Source organism: Meles meles, chromosome 11, assembly GCF_922984935.1.
Source record: "Meles meles chromosome 11, mMelMel3.1 paternal haplotype, whole genome shotgun sequence".
Taxonomy (NCBI): domain Eukaryota; kingdom Metazoa; phylum Chordata; class Mammalia; order Carnivora; family Mustelidae; genus Meles; species Meles meles.
This window is the reverse complement of record NC_060076.1, coordinates 23,062,772-23,085,867: the sequence shown is the minus strand read 5'-3', so window position 1 is coordinate 23,085,867 and position 23,096 is coordinate 23,062,772. Positions and strand designations below refer to the sequence as shown.

Sequence of the window (23,096 nt, the reverse complement as noted above, 5' to 3'; positions counted from 1 at the left end):
ACACTTTTCATGAAACAAAATAATCATGGGCTTTTAAGCCAGAAGAAATCATTTATATAGGCCAAACTGAATGTTTTGTGAAGCAAATAGTCCCTTCTTCTTTTAATGTAAACGTATCCTAAAAAGGCAAGTAAGTGGTGACACGATCGACGTGTGCACTGATTCAATAGCTACTGGGTATCTCTGTAAACATCTTAGCATGTCACTTTTACAGCTGACTCACAGAATTCTAGAACTGGTGTTGTCTGGTCGGACCTTGGCCAGGTTCGTGTGTCCCCGGACCGAGAAAGCAATTCTTAGAGCCTGCAGGTGTGTAGCCAAGAAATCATTATCTGAGGCTTAAGCTGCAAGCTCTCACGTGCTCCAAGAGCACTTCTGAAGTCAACTAGAGTGATAGCTGTTCAACAGTCACACACCTTACCTTCCACCAGTATTAGAGATTCGGGTGCTGATCGTTCCCAATAAGTGTGGGTAAACAGCTTCCCAGGCCCTCTCTACAACATGTTCCTGGACCTTACAGGACGTGAGATATGATCCAACCAACGGACCCATGGATCAGCTCCAGGAGATGATAGGGACAATGTGACAACTCACTTTTAAGGGGTATGGAAAGGGTTTGGGCAGCATCGATAGTCAACAAGTGTGACATGTAAGAGTAAGTAAAGTGTTCACGTGGTTGGAGCTCTGGCTGTGTGGGAATACGTGTGCCCTCGCAGCCTAGCCTCCTTCAAGTTGAAGGTGCTCCAGAAAAGTAATGATCCGATGGCAAATGCATTTTCAGAAAAGAATCATGTGATCAGGATCTTCAAAAATAACTGTATGTGTACTTCTCTTTATTGCCAAGGAACTCATTTGCATAGATGTATCTAACTATTGAAATACACACACGCAGAATCGTGGAAGGAATCGCGTTGGGTGTGGCTAACTCCTTTGTCTAGACTCTTTTCAGAATGGAGTGTCCAGATTCATTATCAGTTATGGCGAACAGAGCATGGCTGGCGTACCAAATAATGGCACTCGCTCCCAGAATCCTTTCCCCTAGACATGACCCATCTTGCTTTATGAACATTCTTTTGGAAATTTACACAATCTCAGGGCCATTTTATTTTTAAATTTTCAATTTTTTTAAAGATTGTATTTGTTTATTTGAAAGAGAGGGTGGGGAGAGGAGCAGAGGGAGAGGGACAAGCAGACTCCATGCTGAGCATGGTGCCTGATGCAGGGCTCCGTGCCAGGACCCTGAGATCATGATGCAAGATGAAATCAAGAGTCAGATGCTCAACCAGCTGAGCCACCCAGACATTCCTTGGGCCCATTTTAATAAATGTCACTTGTCATTACTCAGTATTATGACAAATCTTCCGGGTGTTTGGAATTTGGGAGGTTTAGGCTTCTATGTAAATGGGAATTTATTCAGCATCATTGCTTTTAGAATTAGGAGGCATCTATTCCAATCAAACATGAGGTCAGGCCTTAGCAGCCCTGCAAATGGGTCCCCAGACCATAGTCATATACCTCTGGGACTAGAGTTTGTGTCCCTCCAGGAGCCCCACTCTGTCTAATTGTACTGACCATTGGGAAGTCCTTCCTCTGATGTCTGCCTCTGGTCTTCCACCCATCACTCCTTATCCTACTCCCTGGAGCCACTTGGAACAAACCTTGAGTTGATTTCCCTTTAACTATTTGAAAATGACTATCATTTCTGGTCTTTCCCAGATCCCCAGTCTGCATCCCCTTTGCACCCACAGCACCCAGTCTCTTCAGCTGTCCCAAAATTATGAAATGGCTTTGAGACACTCTCTGCTATCCTTGCCACTCCTAACTGAACCCTCCCCACTTTGTCTCTTGTCCCTCAGACATGCAGTGCACGGACCTGCCCCATGCACTCTGGGGTGGGCTGATCTCCACACCCCCCCGCTCTGACAGCAGAGCAAGAATCTGCAGATCATGTGGCTCACTCTGCTGGTGCCATGGTCTCTCAGCTTCAGGTTCAACCTCTGCTGGGCCTCATTCCCTTGATCCAGTGTAGTCATTGTTCCAGAATCGTTTCCACTGAAACGTGTAGCGGTTTTCTCTAATTGTGCACATACTGCTTTACCTGCTCGGAGAAACTACAAAATTCCTTATTTCTTAATCTCAAAAGGCAAAAGTAAGAATGAGCTATATACCTTTCTGCCCTTGGTAGATTTGATGTGACTGTTGAATTTCTTCTTGATAGATTGTCCCTTGTAAGTGTCAGGGCCCGGTGGGATCACTGAGGAGCATCTGTGAAAGGTGGGGAGGGGAATGGTATAAAGGGATTCGGTAGTCAGGGCTCAGGTGTTCTGTCCCATTTCAGACACAGCAGCTCCTCTGTCCTTGGGTTTATATATTGTATTTCTGCCTCAGATTTCCATCTGAATAAAGGTTTTCACAGTTTTGAAAATAGAAAACCCTTCTTCTCTAGTGCTGGGATTTTTATAGCTATTGATTGTAGCACCTCAAAGCCTTGCTTTTCTTCCCAATTTAGTATCACCTGAGATCTGAAAACAAGCTTCCAGTATTTTTCTTCATTTCATTGATGAAGACATGGCACAGTTAGAACCAAAGTCAGAGGCCTGTGACACACTGTTGGGGTCTCCTGGCCCTTGAGAACCTTAAATAGGCACCTGTGGGACATGATCATTTAAGAAGTAACAAGTTCTGGCAACTGTCTTGAGAGCCCAGGCACATGTTTCTGTCTCGTCCACAGGAATGGAAGGGACTCTGTGATGATCCAGATGATCTTAATCTCTGGCTTTGCTTAAATTGCCTAAAGAACTTGAACAAAAAGAAAATGAAATTCATCTCTATACATTCCACCCGATGAACCCTTCCTGGGTCTTGGTGGTCTCCGCTCTTTGAAAATGAACTTTAGAATTTAGCCAGCCAAGATGGCAAGCGACTTCTACATAGTTTATGTAATTCCTTCCTTCTTTGTTTAAATCAGACCTCCAGGTGTCGGCTTCTAGCACATTTCCCGGCATCTAAGATTCTTGAGACAAATTTATCAATAAGGGAACTGATTCCTGGGTCCAAAGCACTGAGATCATATATGTCTCTCAGTGCTTCATTATTTTCTCAGCTTATGCACTCATTTGGGCTTCACTTCCCTCTTAGCAATATTCTTTGGCACTCTCAGACTGAAAATTGTCCTTCTTGACCAAGAAAGTGGAAGCAAAATCAGATATGGGAAATTGGCTTGTGCTCTTCTTAGCCATGACGTCACACCTTTGCAGACTTATTTCTGTCAGTACTAAGGTGTCCTGGGAAAACAATCGTTCCAAGAAACTTGTGATGACTGGTTTTTGAAGTTAGAGATTGTCTAACTGCTGAGATGAGAAGGAAGATCCACTCTGAATTAATTTCCTCGCTTGCATTGTTTTTTTTTTCCCATCACAGCAGCCAAGTTTGTACTTCTATCCCCAAGAGAAGGTATGAGCATATATGTATATGCATAGTCGTGTGCCCAAAGGGAAATGACCGCATGTATATATGCTCACTGAATATGCCAAGTATGTGCCTTGTTTCTCCTCCACATTCCAGGCGTGATGTCCACTACCGGGTGTTCAGTATATTGCGGGGGTCTAATGACAGTGGGCTGTGTCATATTATATCTTACACGTGGACCTTCAGCCTTATACCTCCTCCCACTGATCACAGTGTGTCAAAGCAAGTGAGCTGCTAGGAGCTGGAGTCGAGGGACCTAACATGATTGAATTTTCTGTCCTCATGGAACGCAGGGTCTTGTTTGGTCTGCTCTTGGCTTGATTCTGAAATGGAATCATGTGGTTGGTTGCCCCACCCCTCCCTTGGGTTAGATGCTCTTGTTTCCTCTTTCCTAGGCTCCTTAGTGCCTGTACAGCTGCCTTCTCCTTACCAAAGCTGAAGGGAACAGGGAACACGAGAGTACCTAGAGCCGTTGGCATGACCTTGCACTGGAATCAAGCATTGTCTGTGGCTCAGACCCATGTCTCTCGGCTGTGCAGTGTGCCAGTAGGTTCACCTCCTGCCCCCACCCTGGTTTTTAGGCAAGTACCTATTGCAGGGGCCTCCACTCTGATCCACACCTGGATCAGATCCAATTCCCATTAGACTGCCTCTGTTTCTTTAAGGTTCTCCTTATTGACCAGAGGGTAGGATGGAGCAAGGACCTAGTAAACCAAACCCAGAGACCCTGCATTAAAGCACCAGTTGCATCATTCGTTTGTATCCATTGCAGAAACTCACCACTATGGTTCCTATTCTTCCTTGGCAGTCATGAACATCTACTCCCCCATCTAGGTTCTTGGAAAGCATAGCGAAAATGCTTTACCCATTCCAACCTTATTGCCATGTATGTCGTGTTGGGAGATCAGTAATTAAATATATCATTTTGTAAAAACAGACTTTCAGATTTCAGTTATCCTGTCATTGGGACTTCCATCAGACCATCTCCTTTCTCTCTTCTCTGGCTCCAGAATCTTTCTCAATGGAAGAAATTTCACATACTTTCCTGTATGTCCATGCGGCTCTCAAAATCTCTTCCAGGGGCTCCCCAGAAAACCCCCTCTCCTCAGAAGCAGCCCTTCCTGACTTGTTTTCAGTAAGCTGAGCACGGACCCCTTAGCTCTACACAGATTATAGTGTATCCCATGTGGCGAGGAAAAGCTTGTGGGAAGAGAATGGAAGAGAAGGGAGTATATTTTGTGGTTAGACACGAGAGCATGATCTAAGTGAGAGGCCTTTGGTAAATACTACTTGACAGCGGTAATAAGCAGGAGGGTTTTTTTTAATGGTGTGCGTGCATCAAAAATAAAATGTTGAATTCAAAATGTAAGTCTCGTTTTTGTACTGGTTCACATTCACCCTGCTTCACATTGGAAATATCATTGGCTGAGAGCTGGAGCCAAATAAAAATGCTTATTTATGAACAGCATATTTAAGATAAATGTTCACACTTCCTGTGTGGCTTTCTGAATGTCTGGTACCATTCTTGTATGTGCATCCATGAAGTCTAAATGCTGCTTTTGTGTTAAGCAAGAGCTTCTCAAAGTGTTCACCTAAGTACCCCTTCCTAGAGAGGAGAGTGGATGCAGACAAAGCATGTGAGGCCAGATCCTGACAAAATCTGCTAAAAATCTGTTTCCTTTGAAGCCTGTTTTACCTGGGGGGGAAAGTATGGATGGATGTTGTATTTTATGGCGTAATGTATTTAGGCTTATTTTATTGGCAAAATGTCCTATGATGTTCTGCTTCCATATTCTAGAAATATTGAGAGAACAGTGTACAACATGTAAATACAAATACTAATATGTCACTCTAATGAAACCACGACACATGTGGTTCAGTCCCAGAGCCATGTCACATTTAACAAAATATAGTTTAAAATCACACACAGAAACAAAAACAAAAAAACCCCACAACATTAAAAAAGGAATTCTGTTCTTTACCTGCTTCTCCTGAAGAATATTACAAGGACTCCAATTCATATCCCCACCCAGAAGCACTTCTCACATGTCCTTTTCTTTACTCCCCGTATCTCCACCACCACCACAAAAATGTACCCTCTTTTTCCATATCCCATGTAGCTTTTACACCCTCTCCTGCTGAACTCCTTGTTTCTCAGCTCTTTTTTGTGTGCATCTACTTGACTGTTCTAGCACAGAACTCCTCCTCATCCTCCTTTCTGTCTCGTCTCTGATTCTGGAAACAGGCAAAGACAAAACGAGGGTTGGGGGTTAGGATGGTGGAGAGAGGAAAACTGGACCAACAATGACAGCATTCTCATTGGTGGGCAGAAGGAGGAGGGCATCTCCAAAGATTCCCATGCTAATAATTTGTACCTGATCACCTATGGATCTAAAAATAGAAATGCTTTGTTCCATATCCTGTATTGATGACAGATCAGTGTGTCATTTTGTCCACACATTACTAGATGCTTGGGGGATAATTAGATATTGTACCTATAACTGGCAATCATTAGCATCATCCTTATTTATAAATATGTCCCATGAGTGTTTTAATAGTGATAGGACATAATATTTTAACCCCCAAACTGTACTTTTTAATGTAAGTATAATCTTTAAAGGACAAACCTTGGAGTCCACACGCAATTTTAAGTGCCTAGTCTGTTTCTCTGGTGACGCACTTGGTGGGAAATCAGGAAATAACCGAGACAAATATTTCTCTTGACGTCCCCATCCTTGTGTGAGCCCATGCACTTCCATGACAAATATCGGTTGGCCTCTCACTGTGTCACTGAAGGAAACTCAAGATCTTTGTGCTGAATAAGTGAAACTTTCAAAATGGACATAAGGAAAATCAAGCATTGGATCTGGCTTCACAATCTTTTTAGTTAAGTGTTAACTGTGAACAGACTGTATCTTGTTACCCAACAGATGAAATAGTATCATGGCTGTTTCTCTAACCAGTTCAAACATTAATTACTGTGTGTACCTTTTCATTGGTGTCATGTTATACAAAGTCTTTGTGACTAAATAGTAGACTTTTCAATTAGTAGTATTTATTTCACCGGTATTTGTAGATCGGGTACGGTGTAGACAAAAGGCTCTAAGGTAGGTGCTGGTGGGTAGGAGAATGGTAGAAAGTTGTCAGGCAGAAACCTAGCCTTTAGGGATCCTGAAAATCCATGGAGCTAATAAAACGTTCCCACAAATAATTATACCCCTGAGTGGAAAGTGTTAAGTGACTTCAGAGAGGTTTAGAAATGTTCAGAGAGCCTTAAGAAGAGAGAGAAGACTTGGAGATGGAAAGACCAAAGAAACCTTCTGAAAGTGGAGAGGCAGCTGGCTGGGCATTGATGGATAGGTCCTATTTGGATGGATAGAAACTCTGAAAGGAAGACCAGTCCATGAGAAGAGAATCTTAAAAGCAGGAAAAGTTTAGGTGTGGGATGGTGTTATTTGATTTTGCTAAAAAAAGGGGGGGAGGTAGGGGAGCAGTTGAAATGATCATTTGGATCTTCTTAACACACTTGGGGAACATGTAGTTACTCAGAAAGGGGTAGGGACTCAAAGGCAATCATAACCTGAGATGCCCCCATGGGAAAGGCAGGCTGGGCAGGGAAGGATGCTGAGTTCTGGGAATAGAGCAAAGTTTGCTATGGTTGGAGCATATGTGGGATGAGAGGGGCCGAGAGACAAGGCTAGAAAAGAAGTTGCAGACAAATTCCCAAGGGAATTATATGCCAAGCTAAGAAGTTTAGAGTTTGTCCTATACAGATGCAGGAACCCATAGAGCATTTGTGAAGAAGGTGTTGTGGGCTGGATGGAGCACAGGTTGTGGAGTCAGCAGACTTTTTCTATAAGTGGGCCTGATTGTAAATATTTTAGACATCGTGGACCACATATGGTCTCTGTCATCTATTCTTTGTTTTTTTTCTTTTTTCCTTTTCTCTTTCTTAAATTCCCTTCCTTCTTTCTTTCCTTTTTTCCTTTCTTCCTCCCTCCCTCCCATTTCCTTTTTATAGTATTTTCAAAACAAGTCTTGGGCTACCTTTGTCCCCTGCTCTGAGAAGCGGCAGGTGGAAGTGGGCAAAGCCGTTGTGCGGAGAGCAGAAGGGGGCCTGGCCTGAGGCAGTGGCGGTAGAAGCAGCGGTGAGGAGACACAAGGGAAGAAGTCAGAAGTGGAATTAGTGGCTCACAACAGTTTGGCTGTGGATGAAATTAGGAAGAAAAGGGCAAATCAGGTGTGATTCTGAGGCTTCTCGCTCAAGAGACTATGGTGTTATTGAAAACCAAGAAGACTAGGGGGAAGTTTTTAGAGAAGGTGAGTTCGGTATTGAAGTTGCGGAGTTTGATGTAATCCATGGGTCATCCAAGGAAAGCGTACCTAGGGCCGGTTGGCTTCCTGGGACCAATGCTCGCTCAGTGTCCTAGCATCCAGAATGTGTGCCTCACAGGGAGCCTCGGAGGTAACAGATTGGAGAGGTTGGAGTGTCCCACAGGACTACAGAACAGGGGAGAGCAGGTCCTTAGGAAGCCCAGATTGGTGGCAAGATTTGGGATAAGTTGGAGAGGGCTAGAGTGGACGGGGAGAGCTGGGAGGAGGCAGCCCTTACCATCACCTAGGGAAGCGGAAATAGTGTCTCAGATTGAGTAGTGGCCGTGGAAGAGAGAGAAGGTGACCAAGGAGAAAAATGGTATGGGGCAGAATCATGAGAATTTGGCGCTGTGCGCATGGCCAAAGAAAGAGACCTTCTGTGGTCATCGTCCTCCAATTCCAGTCGCCACGGGACGCTGCTACCTCTGTCGTGTTCTTTTTCTAGTTCTTGTTTCAGAAACGCAGCTCCGTGATTGAAGTAGTCTCAGAGCATATAACCTGACTGGTTTGTAGCTTCAGTTCCTGTAGACAGCCTAGTTCACAGTACAGTGGAGGATAGCCACGCCCCACCAGCAAAATCCTTTGCATATTCTCCATTCACAGTAAAAGGAGATGCAGAAAACAAAAACAGAAACAAACAAAACAACAATAGACCGCTTGGTGAAAAAGTTAAAAAAAAAAAAAGATTTAAGATTTTGGAATTACAGTGCTTCTTAGCCAGGACCTTTAAAATTGTCTATAAGCCTCGGGTAAGCTGTCAATCAAAATAAACTTGCATGTGTGCCAGCCTCCCAGGAATTCATTACACGGGATGTACACGGTCGCCTGTGGTCTTACGTTTGCAGCTCTTCCTTACAAGTGTAAGTGCCAGTGAGATATGGCAACTCTGTACATCTGGCTTCCCGGTGCAGTAAGCTGCTGTGTTCAAACACATTTATAACCACCTCTGTCCACACTGTGCACTCACTCTAACACTCAGGATGCTTGGCAGTTAGACTAGAAAGGGCACAAAGCCCTTTTTTTTGTGTCTGTTTGGCAATTAACCATTCACTGGCTTTTTTTGTTGTAACATGCACTTCCTTTCTCTTGTTTTCATTCAAGCTGTGTACGCCATGGAAATTAATGTGGAGAAAGACAAACAAACAGGAGAGACCAAGATTCTCTCTGCATCCACCATTGGCCCAGAGGGGGTCCATCAGAGAGGAGTCAAAGTCTATGATGATGGTACCAAAGTAGTGTATGAGGTGCACTCGGGAGGCACTGTGGTAGAAAATGGAGTGCACACATTAAGCTCAAAGGATGTAGAAGCACTTATTCAGAAGGCGGGACAATCAAGCTTCAGAGGAGGGCACGTGTCAGAAAGAACTGTGATCGCAGACGGGAGCCTCGGCCACCCGAAGGAGCCCATGCTCTGCAAGGAAGCCAAGTTAGAAATGGTACATAAGTCTAGGAAGGATCATTCTTCCGGGACCCCAGGGCAGCAGCCCCGAGCCCCCAGCACAGAAGGGCCCGGGGCCAACTTGGATCAGCCAGTTACCATGATTTTCATGGGCTACCAGAATATCGAAGATGAAGAGGAGACGAAGAAGGTGCTAGGCTATGATGAAACCATCAAGGCGGAATTGGTCCTCATTGACGAAGACGATGAGAAGTCACTGAGGGAGAAGACCGTGACGGACGTGTCCACCATCGATGGGAATGCAGCCGAGCTTGTGTCCGGGAGGCCGATCTCAGACACGACAGAGCCCTCATCCCCAGAAGGGAAAGAAGAGAGCCTGGCCACAGAGCCAGCCCCAGGTACCCAAAAGAAAAAGCGCTGTCAATGCTGTGTTGTCATGTGACCACTTCTTTCTTCCCTTTTCTTCTGGGCAGCCTCTGGGCTCTCCACCACTTCCGTAGACCTCACTGTACCGCTAACGGCAATACTGTCAGCTGGAAGCAAACACCTGCCTTGCCTTGCAGTTGGATTGCTTGGGTCTCTCTTATTTTTGTCCCCCTTTCATTTTTCTCCAGTTTCCTCACCTGAGAGACAACGTGCATGTGTGTGCTTCATTCTTTCCAAGAACTTGCTTTTCCTCTAAACCTTTCCTTGTGTCTTCAAGAGTGATTCAGTTTCTTACTGCTCGATTGGAATGGACTCTCCACATCAGCCAGTTCTATAGTAGCCTTAACTCACTTGACTGGAATCGAACCCGTGGCCCCGGGGGTTTCCTGTTGTAGCGTGTTCCTATAATGTAGTCACACATCACCACGTTGCTGACTTCCTATTTGGCTCCCTTGCTGTGGATCTTTGCTTTTATATCGTGTGTGGCAAAATGCTGTGGGCTCTAGCTGGTTGCCAGCGTGGCCAAAAGTGGACCTTATACTTAGTCTGTTCAATCTAGGGTGATGCTTTTTGCTGCCTTACATAAGCTTCCAGATTACAGTATTGTGCATCTATGACTTTCATTCTGTTAAAACTGAAATGACGTTGATGTAAAAGAAAAGGAACCCAGTGCTTGTCGCAGCTGAAATATAGGGACTGATTCCATAAACCGCCCATCAGCAGCTGTCTCTTTCTGTGGCTTACCTGATGGACCCTTTATATACGAAGCACCATTTTTAATTTTCTAAGGACATGAAACAAACATTGTTTTGAGCATTCGTAGTAATCTCTAAACTTAGGCATATCCATGAGCCTTGCTTCTATTCTCTCAGAAAAAAAAATGTAAATTTTTATATTGTTTTCTTTTTCACGGATATTTTCTGATCATGTTAATCTATTTTCAACGAAGGGATCATTTTGAGGAGTATCTCTGCAGTGACCATATTTATAGAACAGTCTTTTGACCAACTGTGGTTGCTGCCAAGCTTCCACTTCATTGTGGATGGACGGTGCTGGAACTGAATTTACCTGTTCATCTCCCTTTCCCACTTGATTACAGAGCCTTACTTCTGGACTCTTTTCTTTCTGTCCCATGAGAAAGAGAATGTTTCCCATAATGTCACCATGCAGGTTGATCCACCCTTCGAAATCAGCTTGAAAATGTAAAAAATGTGTAAGAAAGACCTGTCTTCTCCACGTTAAGTCCTTAAACTCATTCCACAAGTACCGGCTGAGTGGCACATAGCGGAGCTTCTTTAGGCATGTTTCTTAAATTTTTGGAGATTTCAGAACATCAGAGAATAGTTTTTTGGTTGTTGTTTTTTTTTTTTAAGTCTAGAACACAATGAACAATTTAAATAAATTCTTAGCATTCTCCTAAAGCAAACAGCCAGGTGTGTAGTAAAACCAAAGGGAAGCAATAGAGTAAAAAAACAATACAGTAATAAAGATGTAACATTTTAACTTGTTTTAATAACAGAGATCTCTTAACCTGAAGTTATTTGCTCAGATGTTCATAGCACTGTTGCAAATCGTTCACAAAATGTATCTATGTTCCATGGAACATAGTTTTAAAAAACATACAATAAGTCATGCTCCCTCAAGTCGAACCTCTGTGGAAAGCAGACAAGAAAAAAAAATAAGTCTTGAGAGAATTTCTTTATGGAACCAACTAAATTTGTTCTAAACATAGTTTTCTCAGTGCTAAATCTGTCACTATTTTAAGTTTCTTGGCTTGAACTTATATTCCAAATGGAAAGGGGAAAAATGACATTTTTATTGTGAAAAGTTCATTTCTCTAAAATAATTATATTTCAATGAGCACAAAGTAAGTCATTTTATCACCAACGGGTAAGCAGAAAAAGTCAAGAAGGGACAAATAAAGCAGCTAACTTCTGCTCCTAAAATGATTCCATCAATGGCTTCCTTTTGAATAGTGGAGGGGGTTCCCTCTAAATGATCTCAGGTTCACCAAAGCAGCTACAGTTGAATTAAGCTGCTGTCTTATCTCGGAATAACATCTGGTTTTGCTGCCTAGAAATCTCCCCACTCGGCTTCACACTCCTCAGTCAATGGTCACTTAGGCTTCCTTTAAATGTTGAAGAGAATGACATGCCAGATAAACTTATTCATGTAGAAAATGAAAAAAGTTTTAGTGTTTGGACAATCTATTATTTTAATAATTTATTTAATAAAGAAACAATCTAAAAGTTTACCATAACTTACCTTTTTTTACTCACTTAGGGGTTAATATTATTCAATAGGAGTTTTTAAAAGCACAGTTAGTAAGTGGAATGGTAAAATGTAGAACCCTTGAGCTTGCTGTTTGATAACCAGAATCAGTCTGGTTCTAGGACAGATAATTCCCAGAAATGTTCTACCCATCCTGCCGTAGTGAACTAATTCTTCATGAAGAAAATGATCTGCCCCTTTCACAGCAGCCCTACAGAAGAGATCTGAAAGACCAATGATAATCTGCACTTTCATTCATCAGTTATTATTATAGGAGTTAACAAATTATATGAATTAGAAGTCTCTTTATAATTTTACTATTATATCTTATTATTAGATCCTTTAAAATAAGACATGTTACCTTTATTAAAATGATATGTGGCCATAGTAAGTGGTGTGTTTGAATATGGCATATATGTGCTTATTTTTCATCCTTTTCTTATCAAAATAGAGGATTTAGGCTCAGCCAGTACTTTTATGGGATGAGACCTATAATCTCACCTACAGCATCAAGTAACTACATAATGAACACATCCTCAGTGTCGTGATCGAGAATGTTCTGCCTTCCCTGCCTTCATTCTCTCTGTAAAAACTTTATTATGTGTGGTATCGCACCCTCCAAAAATACAGGGTATTGACTCCCATAATCTGACTAATTAAAGAACCAGGAATGAAGCTGCAAGACCATGGTCTTTTTGAGCCAATGGTTCGTTGGATTGCCTTCTAAAACTATATAATCAGTTCCCCCTTAAACGGAAAGAGAAAGAGGGAAAGAGGGATATTGCATTCTTAGAAATAGATTTTCAGTGGCATTGAATTAAAGATCTTTTAATGGTTAAAATGGTAAAGTTTAACCATACATATCCTGACAAATCTCAATGACTTGTATATCCTTGCCTTTGTTTTCTTTGATGTGCAATAGGACAGACTAAGGGGAATTTTTTTTTTAACCTTGTACCTCTTTTGCCCTTAATTCTATTAATTACTTTTATAAGCAAGGTTAGTTGCCTGTAAAAGTGATTTGACAGTGTCCAGTGACATCACTAATACTGGGACTAGTGAGGAGAGAGGGAATTCCCTTCGGGCCAAACCCAAGGCATGGTTTCCTTAAGCCTCCTGAGCAACCGAAAAATATTCAAAGACTTTCAGGAAACTTAGATTTGACTCTTTTCTGAACTGCAATTATACATGTATCGGCTTTAAATTCCCATCAACTCCATTTTACTTCCTGGTCATAAATGTGTTTGTTCCTACATACAAGTAGAATGCTTTATTTTGGTTAGGGTCAAGTTTTTTATAAAAGGGGGGGAAAACATCGAGGTACAGGAACCTCTCTGGAGCAAAACATTCAGGCCAAGTGCAAAAACGGCTCATGTCTCGTCGCCTCCTGCAGAATTTCATTTCAAGCGACCACTGAACACCCTTGAAATGAACACTTATTTCCTGCCAGTGAACCAGGGTAGCGAAAGAGGAGGGAGGGAAAATGGTGACAGAGGCAAAACTCGAACCACCTAAACCAGCTCTTCCTTTTTACACAGCACCCTGTCGATTTAAAACACAGGCGAACACAAAATATTCACAGAGGACTTTTTGTTGTCCTTCTTGCCGAAGATCTAGAAGCTCAGATCTCCCTTTGTCGATGGACTCACTGTGGAGTTCAGCTCACCAAAGGGCCCCTTCCTTGTGGGAATAGTCTCATCTCCCAAAGGATTACTTTGTTTACAGTAAACACCCCTCCAAGGCAAGCAGTTTTAAGTTGTCTTTTTGCAACAGGCACCTTCAGTCATTGGAACCACAAAGCAGGTTTGAAACCTCATAAATATGCAATCTTTTAGAAGCTCCTCAGTTTACTTTGTATCAAGGTATATAGAACTCCACTGATTAGGATAGAACCAGCAAATATCCTTTGTCCTGCTGGATGGTACAACCCAGCAGGGAAATGGAGTGACGGTTGTATGTATCACAAACCAGCTCCAAGAAACCAGCAAGATGAGCTCTTTGACTCTAGCTGCCAGCGGTCATCGTATAGCCTTCTTCTGGTCTTTTCAGGAAAACTGGCCTGCATTTTCTAGGGACAAAGAAAAGTCAGGCTTTCGTGATCATAGGAGCACAATGCAATTATATGTCTGTATTTTCATAGTTTCAGTGAGCTCTAGGATAAAATTCTCATTTTAACAAAAACCAAAATACTTATTATTTGAATGTAGGAAAAAAAATAAAATAAAGCTTATGTCCTGAAAGGCTTCAAAAGGGCAATTTTCCTGGGGATCCCTAGACCAGCCTCGCCCATCCCCCTTCATTTTTATATGACTTAAATAGGCCTCTGCTTCCCCTCTCCACTCTAGCCTAACCTAAGGTCAGAACCATATCACAAAACCTTGCTTTCAACTTGAAAATACAAGATGTAATTTTGGGGATCGCAGGTTTTCTGCATCAAAGATCTGGACCGCCTTAACTTTTGTAAAAAAAACAAAACAAAAAAACAAACCAATTTTTCAAGGCTCTCTTTTACTAAGCAGGAAACCAAAATGTTTCCTGAAAATGAATGACTTTTTTATATTTTGTGACTATTTTCTAAGTTTCTATAGGTTGACGTGTAAATGGTCATCTTCTCCCCATAATGCCTCTTCCTGGTCAACGGGGGGGGAGGGGGGACTCTTTTTTGCAAGTCACTGCATTTTTATCAAAAGTATATTTCATGAACCATAAATAAAAAAAAAAAAAAGGTCCCTAGACTTCAGGCAGTCCTTCTGGAGTGAAAGAACAGAAATACAGAAAGAAAAGAATTACAGGGTGGCTTTCCTTTTATTTTCCTATGGTTAATGTACTGTATGGTATGTATGTTTACAGAATGTATCTGCCTTGTGATGTGAACAAAATGAATGACAAAAACAGAGTTCTGATGTGCCATTTGAAAGTTTGCCTTAGCATTACTGTTTATGTTCTTCTTTTCTGTCCTTTAAAAAAAAAATGCAGGTTGTATTCCAAAGCTGTATTAACACAACATTCTCTTCCCCGCCCCTACCCTGCCCTCTTCAGAGCTGTGAATTCCATCACAGGAGCCTTGAGGCAGAACCTTGCTGGTCAGACCCAGAGGGAATAAAGTGGACATTGCTTGGACATTGTCTATGTCCATCTAGCAACCAAGCATGTTCCTATGTTCTCATCTGGGTCTGAATGCCACGCTCTGACACTCCTGGGCAGGCCATAGATGGCATATGATCTTCAGCAGTCCTTCTTACAGTGAGGGGATGGGGACTCACTTGTGGACCCCCTCTCTGGGTCTGGGAGCATATTTTTAAGCACAAGTAGCATAGCTTGAGAAAGCAAGAGAGATGGACTCAAATGGTGTGATTGAGCCATAACTGAGAGGTGTGCCCATTCATAAGATGAGTACCATAGGGGTGGGAGTAAGGAGTGGCCATTAGAAATGGAATATTTTACATTTATGTATTTTTTTAAGGAATGATATTTTTATAATGAAATCTATATGCATTATGAAGCTTGAGTTTGAAAACACTTTTGATTGAGTTATTTCTCCATTCCATTAAGGTAACTTTCTGGTGAGTTCAGCACAAGCCCAGACCTTGAGAGGCATGATCAAAGGTCCTGTGGCCTGCCCATGAGCCTCCACTGCATGAAATCCAGTGTTTCCAAATAGACCTATATTGTAAGATCAAGCTTTTCTATGCCTGTCATTAGATAAACCATGTCTTGATAGCTTGATAGCTCTAGGGCTACATCTTTAATGATAAATAATGATGTTTTGAAAGGGGATAGCCATTTTAAGTATAAGCCAATTCCAGCAATGATCAAAGTCCAAATATTTCACATATTTAAGGACTGATCACTGCATTGGAGATTAAGGGACCACTCACTATGGTACATTTAAATGATATGGATAAAATGGTGAGTCAGAAGCCTCTGGCCATAAACCAACAATAGAAAACTTAGGAGGTATAATTGGCCTTGTAAATACCAAAGGTGCTGTACCACATTTTCAGAAAAGAATTATCTTTATCTATTCACTAATGAGATTCTGAATTTTTAGAGTTCCTGGATCCTCCCCCAACCCCCCCACCCCCGCACCACCAGTTTTCTGCCAAGCTCCCAAGTTCCCACTGCAATCAAACTCAGTTTCCTAAAGATCTTCACCCACACCTCTTCCTCTGTCTGACGGACAGAGCAGTGTAAGCCTCGGAATCTGCTTACCACCCCTGTTAGACTCTCTTCCCAGAAAACATCCTTGCCCCAGGCGGGCCCTTTTTCTATGACCCTAAAAGACCAAGAGCCTTTTCCAACAAGGCAAGGTCAGAAGCATTCTCTCCAACTGAAGAAAAAGAACCTCTCTGGTTCCCATGCAAATCATTTCGATTCTGTCATCACTCCAACAGCCCCCATTCAAGCCCATCTGTGAACACCAGTGTCCCGGAGATGGCTCTCAAAATGAAAGATTCATGCAACTGGCTGAAGGTGCTAAGGGAGAGCCGCCTGGCTCTCGTCCCTTATCACACGGGATCCTCACAGTGTTGAGATGAGGTGGACGGAGAGGCGTCCAGATCCTTGATTTTGCAGTCAGTCTTTATAGACAGAGAAACCACCAGGCAATGTCTGATCCGAGCTGTTCTGGTGCAGCTTCAACGCCAATTCCATGATATCCTATTCTGGCAAGCAGAAAGAGTCCTGTCCTTTGTGGGGTTCTGGAACATTCTCTCCTCCTCTCAAGCTCCTGACGTAGTAGAGTTAAAAAATCACACAGGGGTTCCAGAAAATGTTGTGTCTGATGCAGCTTTTCAGTGAATGTAGGTTGTTGATGGAATTTTCAGCTTTAGCAGTTCACTCGGGGTGAGTGACATCTCTGTAAATATTTCCATTTCTGTGGTTGGTTGGGGGGTGGGGTGGGAGCCTGTCGTGCTGACTCTGAATTAGACTTGCTGGGCTAGCTGCTGTACTTTGTAACCTGAAGTGTACTTTGACTGTTCTCTTTCCTTCGGATGAAAAACAAAACAAAAACCGACTTCAGAAATAACACTGCCAGCCACAGCCCAGTGCTGTACTTGTAGCTTCTCTCTGTTCCTCTGTACAGTATTAATAGACAATAAACTGCCTTTTCACTGCATCTACCTCTGAGTGTCTGTGCCCCGATTCTTTCCCTCCCCCCACCTGCCACGGGTGCATTTCAGGCCAGACTGCCTGGGGGAGGGGGGGGCGCCTTCGACCGCTTGCTAACGCCAAACCCTAATCCAGTGCCTTTCAAACTGGAGCGTGCCTCACAATCATGTCGGGGGACCCTCCAAGACGGGGAAAGCTTGGTCCACCTCTGGAACTCCGATTCAGGTTCCTGGGTGGGGCCTGCTCACCTGCCTTGCTAATCATGTCTCCAGGTGATTCTGATACAGGGGGCATCCCTGTGGCCTGCCTGTTCCAGCTGATTTCCACACTAATCCGCTTTCCCAGCACCTCCTCTCTCTCACGGGCTCTTGCACATCTGTCTCCACACCTGTCGTCCTTGTTCTTGTTCCTTGCAAACCCCTAGCAGTGGCATCGACTGTGATCCCCTGGGTTCAGCTTGGGCTGCCCCTCAGGCAGTAAGCATTCAAACACTGTTGTCTTAGAAACAGGAGCACCTGAAGACGCCCGGGGACTTGGTTATTCTTCTTTACTGCTGTATCCTCTCTATCCAGAATAGGCTCAACAAACGTTTTCTGGAAATGGCCAGATACTAAGTATTTTGGCTTTGCGGGCCAGATGATTTGTGTCATGGTTACTCAGCCCTACCAGAAGGCAGCCAAGCACCACACACAAATGAATGAGTATGGCTAGGTTCCAATAAACCTTATGTATTAAAAAAAAAAAAAAAAAAAAAAAGACAGTAGACTGGATGACTGGATTTGGCCCTCAGGCTTGTAGTGTGCTAATCCCTGGCCTCCAAGGGAGCCTGGTTCATAGGAGGTACCCAAGAAAAAATTGAAAAGGTATTATATGAAAGAACAGACAAAGGGCCGATGTGACACCACCTGTAGAACGATCATAGAAATTTGTTTTCTTTGAGGATATGGAGTAAGAGAAATCAGTTGGGGAGCTCTCATCTGTTTGGGTTCCATAGTGGATTTCGTTTTTCATGTCTTTATGCATGGACGTTATCTTGCAAGTTCGAAGCATGAATGGTGCCTTGTAGATAGCTCACAGTACCAAGCTGAAATTAATAACTCTCAACCAACAGAGAGCTGAGGAAGTATTAGGACATCTTGCCCTTGTCATCAGCACTGGGGATACTGGAACCGGGGGTCCCTAAGTATCTCAAGCATTTGATCCAAATGTCTGTGGAACTACATTTGGTTTGAGCCGTCCTATGCCTTGAACTCAGGGCTTTCTTTATATTACCTCTCCGTTCGTCGAAATACTCTTTAGTGCGTGCTCATGTGGGCTGGAACCGCAATGGCATGTTACACATCCCATAAGCCAGGGCACCCTAACAGTGACACACCCGGCACCGTGTGTTTCTATCCATGGCCAGTGTCATTGTGGAGTTGAAGGAAATGATACGTACCCAAAGTGGTTGGTAAGCTGGAAGTGGATAACAATTGTTATCTTACATGTGATGGGAAAGTGTTTGTCCCGCGACTGAAGGGTTCACCTTTCCCAGATGTAAAGAGTATAGGCTGTTCCGGCATATTTCAGAACCAGCAGAAAAATGGAAGCCGTTTTCCCTTCTTTGGGGTTGGGACTACTTTTGTATTACATGGAACTGTATGAAATTGATATTTTGGAGGTCAGTAGTGCTGAATGTTGACAGTTCCATAGAGTTCTAACCAATCATTCTATTCCAGGGATCATTTGCCATCAGAGAGGGCAAAATATGACCAGAACTCCAAATACAGGAGGACTTTAGATAAGAAAGTAAGAACTTCGAAAGGAACATGGGTCAGTAAGACTAACGCAGAACTAGGCATTTCCCTTGGGTGTGTAGGATTTCCTATGATCTTACATGGACCCGATGAGGTAGACATTGCTATTGTTCTCCTTTATACTTGAGGAAACTGAGTTACTAAGATAGCAAAACACCTCGCCCAACCTAGCAGGGCTACAAATTGGGGTGGGGGGTGGGAGCGGCAGGGACAAGTTTCAAGCCCAGCTCTAACTTACTTCTACACAGAAGTCTCTATGTCATGAAAGTGGTGTGAGGTTACAGCTAAGGTTGGACATAGAAAAGATGTGGAGGATGGAGCCATCTATGCAAATAAGAAAACCCCACAAAATGGCACCAGTTCCTTTTTGCACCTCTTCGTACTCAGGCAAACGCTCTGTAATATCACTGCCCTCTGCAGGCTGGGAGGTGTCTCTGCAGGCTTCCATCCCGGAAGAAAAGCAGAGGGTAAAATCGCCCGCTGTTTACGGCTTGACTGTTTTTGCATCCCCATTTAGGAAAAGGATTAACAAAATTGCCCAGACAACTCTGTAAATTCTAGGAGTGGAGTGTCCATCTCCGAGTAAGCGAAGGTAATTTTGTTGTTGATGATGATGATAGGATTGCTATTGTAATTATTAAATCACCCGTGCCGCAAACAGCGAAGAGGAACAGTGCTGGCGGTATGCACCTGCCTTTGGATCTAGGCTGGGTCACCCGTCCGCAGCACCACTACCTCCCTAGCACCCCAGCTCCTCTCCTGCTTTTCTTCCGTAGTATCAAATCCTCTACTTACGGACAACGCACAAAAGCAAAGATGTGCTATTTAGGGGCTCAGGCTACCAGATCTGAAAGAGATCATCAAGTACAGAAATCACAAGATGGCTATCCATAGGCTGAATATGGCCTACGGCTATATAACTTTTGCCTGCATAGTGCTTTCAAATAGTTTTTAATTCATTGCCAAAAATATTAAGAGAATTCTCATTTTGAAAGTATGGATTTCCAGCTTCTCTAGATTTTAGAGCCTCTGTTTTTTTTTTTTTTTTAATGTTTCAAAGCTATTATTTATTCTGTACAAGTTTCCACTACACAGTAGACATTCTTCTACTCTTGCTTACACAATAAACAAGTATACACCATCCCCGTGGCTCAGGCTTACAAGTCTTCCCTGGAGAAGGGTGTCGGGCCGTTTAAACTCAGGGTGTCTTTCTCTGAGCCTCCTCCTGGAGGCACTGGAAGTCACTAGGCTCCAAGCTGTGTGGGCGTGCAAAGAGCTGCATGCACGGAGCCCCCTGCCTTGGTGCTGAACAGCTTTACTCTCTGGAAGAGCACAGAGTGGTGTCCAACTACTTAGGGCAAAATCAAGCCAGTGGGAAAGAATCATACAACCGAAGCAAGATGTCCCAGGATACTCGGGCTCCAGCTCCCAGGGTAGGACTGAAGGCCAGTGCCAAGAGGAGCAAAGGGTGGCTTGGGCATCCCTGAGAAACTTGGTCCAGAAGGCTTAAGTCTAGGAGACTCTGGGAAGATTGGGGTTGGGGTGGCAGGAAGGTCAGGGAGGAAAAGCATGTTAAGAGGGAATAAATTAAAGGTTCGAGAAGCACCAGGGATAAGAGGCTTGTGCTCTCCTTCGATTGTTTTCCTAGCTAACAATTGCCTGGAGCTGATGGCTGGCTGCCCCCTTTAGAGGATCCATGCTCTCATTCACCATCATCACCACCGCCTCCTATTATCTCAATCCTGGTCAGCTTCCTTTCTTTATGTCACTTGTCTGGCCCCTGTTGACATCCCTAATCTACCATAATCCACCCATTTTATGGTTGGGTCGAATGAGTCCCAGGTGGGAGGTAAGACTTTCCCATCGCAAGATAATAGCTGAGCCAAAGCTCGGGATGAAGTCTCCCGAACTCTTTTGGAAGCACGAGGTTTGGTACTGTGTTTGGATTTAGCTCTGATAGAAGTATTTAAAATTTTGAACAGGCTCTGGGCAGGAAGTCAATCTCAGTAGCTGGTGCTTTTGCTTTTTGACAGGGGAACCCACCTGCTTGTATTATGATAGACAAGGCTGGTGAGCTCATTAACAACTGAAGAGAAAAAAAAGTCCTTTTCCTACAACAATTGTTAGTGTATGGATTATCCTGCTCTGTCTTCCTTAGGTTAAATAAAAATGTAATGTTTTAAGAACATTGTGGTATCGTATGCTTTTTGGTATAAAGTTTCATTCCTGGAAAAATAAACAAAAACTTTGTAATCAACAGTTGAATAGTTCTGGGAGCTTCACGTCTCTTCTTAGGAAAAATATGAGGCAAATCCTACGTATACTTAAATTTAAATGTGGTCTTCTCTCCTCTCCTAATTCATGATCTTTTGTCATGTTCCTGAGGTTATATGGCCAAGGACTAGAAATGTTTTCTAACGTTTACTCCCTTATCTTATTAAGAAAAGCAATCAGTAAGAAGTTTGACATTTCAGAGAACAGAGGAAATGGGGATCTTCCCTCCCTTGGCTTGTCATCAAAAATCAATGCGATCTAGTGTTTTCTTTTTTAAATTTTAACTAGAGGCTAATCAAATTTAAGATGATAATTGTATTTCCTCACTTTCTTTTCATTCCCAAATCACTGAGAATTAAAAATATGAGCAGTGGACCTACTCTTTTAGGTCAGGGTTGTAGGTCAGTCTGGAGGGGAAATTTGAAGTGAGATGATGTCCAGGGTCGGTGTGATGCGTCCCATCCATACCGTCAGTTACGCAGCCTCCAATCCCATGTCTTAAAGAGTGATTTCAAACCAGAGTACACAAACAGGTTCGGTGGTTTCCTTTTTCCCTGAATTCCACCCAAATCCCAAGTACACTCAGAGACTCCATGTGAGATTCCGTCACATACCTTAAACTCCGTTTATCCTAAACTTTGACTTTGGGACGCCGCTTTAGTTATTTTTATCCTGTATGTATATCACCTGTGGACCATTATTATTTTTTTTTTTTTTAGCCACGTCTTTGACTTAAATAGACTTAAAATGTAGCTTTGTAGTCCTGCCTTAGATAGGCAGCACATGCCATAAAAAGTAACTGTCTAGGAGCACCCAACTAGGTCAAGCAGAATAGCATGGGACTCTTGATCTCGAGGTCATGAGTTCGAGCCCCACACTGGGTGTAGAGATTACTAAAAAAAAATTATAGAGATAAACTTAAGGAAAAATAACTGTTAAAATAAAGGCAAATCAACATTACTAATTCCAAGCTGCATACTGTTGCCTTATCGTACAGTTACCTGAGCCCAGCTCTCTCATTGTCAGAGGAGGGAATGGCCAGGCTGAAAAGCTGTCAGAAATAGACCTCCTTCTCTTTCATATGACCAGATGGATTGAAAGAGAACGAGAGTGAGAATAACTCTCTCACTCTGTGACTCAGTGTTATGTACCGTGTTCATTTAGCCCTAAAGTTTCAGAAACATTTCTTACCCCATTTTATTCCCTTAAAAAAATCCCGGTTCTCCACTTTGAAGATCAGTGTGAGGAATACAAAGTGGCTTGCTAAGGCTGCAGGGAGGGAGAGCAGAGACACAGAACTGGTATTCACACCCAGGTCGGGGGGGGCTGGGGCGGATTTCAGATTCTTTCTGACACCCCAGGTGCCTGTCCCGCTGCGCCTTGCATAAGGAATGAATTGAATACATCCGCAGCAAACTTCAAGTCTCCATAAGGCTCTCCATCATTTAAACAAACAAAAGTAACATCTGTTCCAGCTTGAGCTGTCTCTGGCATAAGCAGTTTTTCACTGACGGAGGCCAGGTCTAATTGGGCTCCTTCTCCCTCACTTGGGTAAAGTTACAGAATCAGATGCGTGTTTCCAGATAGAGGGGGAACTGATGGGCTGGCTCATCTGGGCAGGACGACTTCTTGGTTAATTCTTGAAGAGTCAGGGATTTAGTCGATGCAAACTGTAAAATTCTGGGCACTAGAGATAGAGCAGATCCTAATAGAAGAAGAACCATCTCAACTTCCGGGACATCTCACCGTCTCCTTTTCTCATCTCTTCCCTTTTCTCCTCTCTTCAGTCTTGCCCTCGTTCCTCTCTTCTCTAGTCTCTTCTGCTGAATGAGCCTGTTGTCCATGTGAGATGCATTCCCACCTGTAGGGTGAGGTGGGCTTCTCAAAGAGCCTGGGAGTTCTCCCACCAAGTGCCATGCTGTAGGTCTCTGCTTCTCCTTTCCTGCTTGCTGCACACTCCAGTCTGGGGCAGTTCC

The 23,096-nt window shown here is 43.2% G+C and overlaps 1 protein-coding gene across 1 annotated transcript in view; it reads left to right on the top strand.

Annotated features, from left to right (window-relative positions):
* Positions 1 to 23,096, top strand: part of PALM2AKAP2 (PALM2 and AKAP2 fusion) — a 488,976-nt gene that overhangs the window by 281,283 nt on the left and 184,597 nt on the right. Inside the window, exon 8 of the mRNA XM_046022260.1 lies at positions 8,944 to 9,639. Coding sequence (XP_045878216.1) covers positions 8,944 to 9,639 — 696 coding nt within the window. The remainder of the gene's footprint in view (positions 1 to 8,943; positions 9,640 to 23,096) is intronic.